The sequence below is a fragment of the Neltuma alba genome, unplaced genomic scaffold, assembly GCF_004799145.2.
Source record: "Neltuma alba isolate B1F8T4 unplaced genomic scaffold, ASM479914v2 tig00001227_pilon, whole genome shotgun sequence".
Lineage (NCBI taxonomy): Eukaryota > Viridiplantae > Streptophyta > Magnoliopsida > Fabales > Fabaceae > Neltuma > Neltuma alba.
In genome coordinates, this window is record NW_021632385.1 from 10,518 (window position 1) to 18,745 (window position 8,228).

At 35.0% G+C, this 8,228-nt stretch overlaps 1 protein-coding gene across 1 annotated transcript; it reads right to left on the reverse strand.

The window, feature by feature from the left end:
- Window positions 1–7,367: 7,367 nt before the first annotated feature.
- On the reverse strand, window positions 7,368–7,844 carry LOC114754247 (uncharacterized). The gene has a single exon (XM_028943039.1). It carries the CDS (start codon window positions 7,842–7,844, stop codon window positions 7,368–7,370), a length of 477 nt encoding a protein of 158 aa, XP_028798872.1.
- Window positions 7,845–8,228: the final 384 nt, after the last annotated feature.

Below are 8,228 nucleotides of genomic sequence, written 5' to 3' on the forward strand. Positions count from 1 at the left end.
CCGCAGCATGTGGGAATTCCTCGTACCAACTTGCATCCACCATAGCTCTATCTAATCTGCTAAAACTTCGCCCCCTATTCCAAGTAAATTTAAGCCCAATAAAATCAAGGTCCATCAAACCATTCTTGTTTACCCATCAGCGAAACCGAGAATATATATGAATGGCAGACTTCCCTGCTAAGATACGTTCATCATCTCATAGCGTAGCATTAAAATCCCTACACATACACCATTTATTCATGCCAGCATCTGCTAATGAAGTGAGAGAGTTCCATAATAGTCTATGTTTACGTACATTCGGGCTTCCATAAATGATCGAGAGTTGCCACTCTTGTGATTTCCCTCCGTCGACAACCCCATGAAGCAGCTGATCACTTTTCAAAGTAACCTTAAAATCAACTTCCTGTTTCCAAAAACACCATATCCCTCCATTGAAACCCACAGCCTCAGCTACCTCAACATTCTCAAAGCCTATCCTTTTCCCAATTCGGATTGCCTTCTCCCTTTCTGTCGAGGCTTAAGAATCGCAAGGAACATGACGTTAAAACGTCTTTGGAGCTCCACACTAACGACACAAACGACTTCCCTTCCCTCTCGAATTCCAAATAATCAGATTCATCATAAAGTAATATAGGAAAATAAGAGCAAATAAGCGCATGATCACTAAACATGTATGACCAAGCCGCGCTATTGCTCACTCATCAAATCATCTTCTCCATCCTTCAATATCGGGTTCATCCGAATATGATACTGGGAGCTAACAGACGAGCCAGGATCGATTGGGTCGTCATCTTTTTTTTGACTTTACATGCACGTGTTGCTCACTAGGTCTTATTCCTTCCTTGGTCATGATACTCACCGAGACCTTGCTAGGACCAGTATCGACTTCCACCTTCTGTGCTAATGGACTGACTACTACTGGCATTGGGCTTGCCAGACCCACCTGGGCCTTAGCTTTGAGATAAGCCTCCATCGGGCCCTCAGTGCTCTTAAGCTGCCCTATTCCACTAGCCTTCCTTATTCTAGTAACTTGACTCCTTTGGGCTTTGGAAACCTTTTTATGGCCCAAACATAATGTCTTTCAGAGGTAACTACACGGAATCATTTAGACCGTTATTGAGCGAAGAGTGCTCAACAATATTCCCCATCTTGTCATTCTGGAGAGCTGTAAATTAGGACCCATTACTCTGAGCATTAATTTCACCCGATACACAGCGCAAATCTCTCCCTTTCCCATCCATTCTGGCATCCCCTCCAACAATGTTTTAAAAGCCAGGCCGAACGTCGGACTGGAAGTCACGATTCAAATGGTCAAATCAGTTATACCGTTCGGTTGAACCGGTGATATAACAATTAAATAAAATATAATATTATAAGAAATATTATATATATAAAATAAAAAAATACACGTGTAAGAAATAAAATATCAAATTATTAAAACAATTTTAAAAAATTAAATAGTCTAAATATATATACATATTTAACTTTATATTAATGATTTTATATTTTGGGAAAAAATCATTTTATATTAAAACATCTAAATAAATTTTATATAACAATAAAATAAAAAATAAAAAATGAATAATGAAAAATAAACAAATGTATAAATAATATTATAAACGCGTATAGTGCAATACTGTCTTCAACCTTCAAAATGGGATAATTTATCAATTTTTTAATACAAAAAAATGAATATAAATTATTAAAAATTAAGAAAGGTAAAAATTAGATAGGCCACAGCTACAATAACTTGTCAATTAATATAAAACATATAGGTTGTCAGGCATAATGGGGCGTGGGAAAACTAGAAAAGGCAGAGACCATAATTTTTTTTTAAAAAAAAAAAATATCAATGCCAGCTTGCATTGGAGCAGTCTGGCTCATTTTCTGAGAAAACACGTTCTCTCACTTCTTCCTCCTCATCTCAAAAAGCTCCAACCTCCAGCTGAAAGCATCCAGTTTTTTTGAGGTCAAGGCCGTGATTGCAGACAGCAAAGAACTATAGATGAAGGCCTGAAGTATTTTATTTCTTTTTCTCATGTATGATTTTCGTTATAAATTAGATCTGTCTGTGGATAAATATGTATTTGCTTTGATATTCCTTTCTTTCTCCCTCTTCTTCTCCTTCTTCTTCACACTCCGTTTGTTCCTTTTGGCTCATGCTCAACCTGGACGATTTTTCATTACCCGCTCCGATTCCCGGTCCAAATCCCAGCTCTAAACGGTTGAATCCGGTCTGATCATGAGAACGAGCTAATGGTGTGAGACGGCCCGCTCTCTCCTCCGGGCAATGGTTTGACCGGTCCGACCATCCGGTCTGGTCCGGGCCTGAAAACATTGCCCTCCAAGGCCTCTGCACCACCATCCAACCACAATACTCCAATGCCACCTCCCCCATAGCTTGTGGTCTAGTAAACTCCCCCTCCTTTTCCTGTGAATGTCAGAGTCGCCTCTTTCTATACATAAGCCTCACGGCAATGATCGGCATAATGGCCGTATTTCTCACACTTAAAACAGATTAAATGGAGCTCTTCATATTCAACCTTCTTTTCCTTCGTGTTCACTAAAATACACAATTGCAATGGTTTATTGAGATCCAACTGAACACAAATTCGAGCGAAATGCCCCTTAGCCTGCCTTATAGTATTCCTATCAAGTTTCAAGACCCTCCAATTTGGTTTCCAACTACGTACAAAATCCCTGGATCATAGTAGTCCAAAGGTGGCTTTGAAATCCGAACCCAAGCGGCAATGCTAGAGATCTCTTCCTCATCAGGATTGAAATCCTCTTTCCATGGTTGTACATTAATATAGTGATCATGAATTAACCACGGTCCTCCCATTAGTACCACATCATACGTTTCCTTCTTTTGCATTCAACTAAACAAAAACCAGATCCGATATCAATGGGGTTCATATCATCCCATAATTGTTCCAGCTTGGCTTTGAGAAAATCCCCTCTCACCATTCTTCCCAACACATTAACAATAAGATACTTCCTCCATCTTCTTGCTAAGCGCGCTTTAAACTCGGGCAATAATATAATATTAGGACCCTTGGGAGTTTGCTCCACTCTGATACGAGACTTCCATCTATCCTCACTCCACCAATCCCCATTGTCCTCCATAGAATCATCATCTGAGCCACCTCTTCATTGGTACAAGCTTGCCTGTACGTCTTGCGAGTCCCATCCCTCTGATTAACACCAACCCCTCCTTCTCGGTCATTAAACTCTCCCCCTCTATCATCTGATCCTCCATCCTCGATATCACAACACGATCATTGGACGCTTGTCCGTCCCCTGTTTGAACGTTCTTACAACTTCGTTTCAAAACATCAGCTTCTTCTGACGTCGGAGTCACAACTTGCCCTTCACCGCCCTTCATTATATAGATATTTTTTAATTCTATATAATATTTTACTTATAACTAATATGTTAGATATATGATATCATTTTTTTGTATATTTTGTTAATTTTTTTTAGTGTACTATATAACTGTACATAAGTTGTTTGATCAAATAAATATACATAATTATCATCAATGATCTTTTGTAAGTAATAAAACTATTTTAAAAAGTTATTTATGCTATTAGGTTAAATTTATTGTATTTGTAGTTTTTTATATTGATATTAAGTGTAGATTATAAAATAAAAAAATAAATCTCCAAACTAAATGTTGTTCTTCTTAAAAAATATGACGTTTTAACTTATATAAAATTAAAAATTAAAATTTTGTTCTTCTTAGATTATGTACCAATATGACATTCTAGGGAGACTTTTTTTTTGTTGAAATTACATATTAATGTATCATCATTTTTAACTATATCTAAATGATGCTGTTTTTTTTTTTTTTTTTCCTTTTCTTCAGGGGAAAAGTCATCACAATCAAAGATAATGGTGAAGCAACGGACATACCTTTTAGGTGATAGCATTATTATTAGCATATATAAATGATATCATTCTGTCGTATTATTCTATCAATAAATTCAGTTAATTGTTTGTTCCTAACCCTAAACAAATTGACTTATAAATTGACCAAAGATGAAGTAAATCAAATAATGATTATCAGTAACAAGTCATATACAGTAGGGTTGCTAATGAGAATTGATATGTGTAACTTGCATTAATTCCATATACATGAATTTGAAAAATATGGTAAATATTAGGAAAAATTTTCTGTTTAGGATCAAATGCTAAACACATTTTGTTAGACAGGAACTAACCCAAAAAAGGGTGAATTAAGTGATTATAAAAATCTTAACTTTAAACAAAGGAACAAACTTTATTCACGAAGATAGAGTAATAGAATTAGAGAGATATTATCGGAGGTTCTTGAGAAGAAGACGAACACATAACAATTTACACTACTACAAAAAAAACATTTAACAGCAGTTAAAATGAGCTTTTTACGGTGGTTTTGAGACTGGCATTTATGCCATCGACCCAAAATGTAGAGGATTTCACGGTGCTATAAGAACCGCTGTGGTATGTGACTTTTCACGGCGGTTATATAAATAACCACCCTGAAATTTTTTTTTTAGTTTACATTTCACCCTACTGATCAGGATGAAATGGGAGAACAAAGCCTCAAGGAAAGTCTCTCACCAGTTAAAAGCATTCTGATGGAGCAAACATAGATTCTTTCTCACCGTAATAGCGTCACTTAGCTTCACTTTTAGTCACCAGATCGAAGCCACTAAGATTTAATAACGATAAAATCAAAGACTTAGATATGATAAAATCAAAGACTCAGATGTGCTAAAAATCAGATCTCTTTAAACTCAGATCAAACATCATATTTTTAACCAAAGAAAATAATCATATCAAACCAAAAAAGCTATGAAATCCATAGAAAGAATGGAGGTGAAAAACTCACAAATAAGAATGAAGACGATGAGGCGATGGCGACGGCAACAGCGACAGCAACGGTGATGGAAGAACATGGCGGAAATGATAGAAGCAATGGATAAATGCTGACAAATGTAGGAGGAGGGAGAAAATCGAGTGAAGATGGTATGAGGGACTATGAGCTCTGACTCTGAAAAGTGAAAACTATCGCGTGATGGATTTTAAAATTCTAATAGACTTTTTATGGCGGTTATTTAAAAAACCGCCGTTAAAAGTATTTTTTATGGCGGTTTTTAAGTTTAAAAGTACGCCTATAATTACAGAAATGCTACCGTCATATTTTTTACAATGTTTTTTCTAATAACCACTGTAAATTAGCATCGTGAAAACTCCTTTTTGTAGTAGTGTTATATTCATTTGATTCAACCTGACTTACTTCTAGTCTTATGCCTCTTGAGAATTTTACTATAAATTTGAACATACTTTGATAACTGGGTAACCTACATATAATTCCATGAACTTAATACATGAATTCAAAAAATATGATAAATATTTTGGAAATTTTCTCTTTAGGACCAAATGGTAAGGATATTTTGTATGAATTAAAGAATGGTAAGCATATTTTGCATTAATTAAGAGATCTTAAAAAGTTTCAAGTGGCTTTCCTCATTTTGCAAGTTTTCTTGATTTTAATATATCTTGCGTAGCTTTTTAGGATCTTCTATATCTTAGAGCTTAAACGCAAAAAAAAAATTTGGCCAACAAAGTATGATATATCTAGATTATTGCCTTGTGAAGAATTTCGAGTTATAAAAAGGATTGAGCTAATAGAGGTAATGGCTGATAATTTTCCAGAAGGCTCCATACGTACTGGCTCTGAAGTAATTTCTGTTCAATTGGATCCTTTAACTAACAACCCTCAACTTATGCTCAGCAATGGAAATGTTCTTCAAGCCAAGGTACACGTATTTGCAATTTGACTTATTTGTATATTGGAGATGATTCTTTCCTCTTTTCTTTTCACTCTCTCATTTTATTTTTTTTTAATCATAAGATTAATATTTAAATGGTTGGTATTTAATTTTTATAAAAACATATATTTTTTAATTTCGTATATTTTTAATTTAATATTTAAATCATTATTTTGTTAAAAAAATCACATATAAATCATTTAAATGTTAATCTAACAGCTTTAAAAGAAATAAAGGAGCGATGAAAAGGGAAAAAGGAAAAAATCTCACTTGTATATATTTTCTTCAATCCAAGGTACAAATATTTATTATTAATATTTCACTGATAGTCATTCAGACAATGGATAATCTATTTCCGCCTATAATATTTCTCTTCCCCCTAATTTCCCATTCATCCAAACACAAGGTTAGAAATTTGGTTGAAAAATTAAAGATCTCATAAAATAATTTTAAAAATTAATGATTCTTTAAAATAATTAATTTCCTTCCATCGTCCTCTCTCTACCAGGTAACCCACTTCTTCCCACTCCAATACATACTTCTATCTCTGATGTTTAATATAAAAGCTAGTTAGGGAATAGATTTGATTCTCCAATCCACTTTGTCACTCATCTTTCCCTAAAATATATCTATTGATTGCAAGGGATTCCTACCAAAGGATCATTCTAATCATCCAATGCATATGATTGAAGAGTATAGTTTAGGGATATCAATACACACTTGTGACAAATAACCAACTTAACTAATTTTTTTAATATCTTTAAATTAGTTATTTAGCTTTTATTTTAAAGGTTGAAGGTAGTATCTCGCTAAGGTAAGTAATTGGAGATTAGCTAGCATTCTCTCTACATAAGTGATATACTAGTATATGGGCTACAATTATCAACAGTTTCAATACTTGAAACATTAATATTAATGAATTAATATGATGTCTGTTCATATATATATATAGAGAGAGAGAGAGAGAGAGAGCGAGAGAGAGAGAGAGAGCTTGTTGTTGGATGTGGTGGAGTGAACTCAATAGTAGCAAATATTGTGAAGTCGTCAGAATCAAGAGGTGTATTCAGCACCTGTGCAGCAAGAGGCGTTACGAACGCAAATGGCCATCAATTTGCGAGCGAGTTTGTTACTTCGTTCAGAGATGAAGTCCAGCTTGGAAGAATTCCTTTCACAGACCACCTCGTTTACTGGTTTGTCACAAGATCTCGTTCACAACAAGGTCATTATTTTCATCTCTCGCTTCCGACAATTTGAAGTTCTGTGTGTGTATATAATATTAATTACTACTAGTTAGGATTATTTAATAATTATTCATCATTTTCTACGAATTATCCCATGATATTAAATCTCAAACTAGGTCGATCATCTAGTCAAACCAATGAACCAACATCCCGATTCGATCAGGAGTTTTGGATGGGGTGATTGAATTGAATTTTATATATTTTTTTCCTCCTCTTACTAAGAAACGATGTCATTTTGAGTTGCAAAAATATAGCAATCTATCAATTTATGCTTTTTTTGTTGTTGATAAACTGGGAAAGCAGGAGACTAAATAAAATAAAACTCAGTCCCCTGGGACAGAAGTCCTGATTCGTGAGAGTCCGGATGAAGTAGAAGAAGGCCAGTACTTCCTTCAAGGGCTCTCTTAGCGAGGATGTCTGCTAATGTGTTTTGCTCACGTTGAATATAGCGAAGCTCCACTCTCCAATCACGTTTAATCATCTCTTGAACTTCCTTAATCAGCATGTAGTCTTCACGCAGGTCTGGGGGTTTATTATGCAGCAAATTCAGAGCTTCTTGTGAGTCGCTTCGAAGGAGAATATTCCTATAGCTTTTGTCCCAAACTCTTTTGAGACCCATTATGCATGCCCATAACTCAGCAGTTAGTGCATCCCTTGATTCAAGTTTGAGTTGAAAACCTTCAAGAATATTGCCATGAATACCTTTAATGATACCACCACAAGCCGCAGCCTTACTGAGACAAGAAAAGGCTCCGTCAACTTCAACCCAGCTGTTGAACTCCATTTCTGGGGGTGTGGGTGTTCGTAGGTGCAGTATTTGGGAATAGAATAGCTCCGTTGAGCTTCCTTTGAGCCGCAATGGTGCTGTTCAGAATTGTAGACGCTCTAGCGTTAACAGCCTCCATAATTAATGGTAAATAAACATTTTCAGAGTGATAATTAATTTTTTAAAGATCAATAAATAAAAAAGAATTAACCAAAAACATTTAAGTAATAGCTATGGTAGGAAGAATAAAACCAATCAAATAGAAATCTACCATAATAAAAAACAATCAATAACAATCAATATCTTTAACAGAGTAGTAGCTACTGTTCTAGAATCGTAAAGATAGATAATCAAATAAGAAAGGGTCTAACACTTGATTTTTCATGTATGTATCAAATCTAC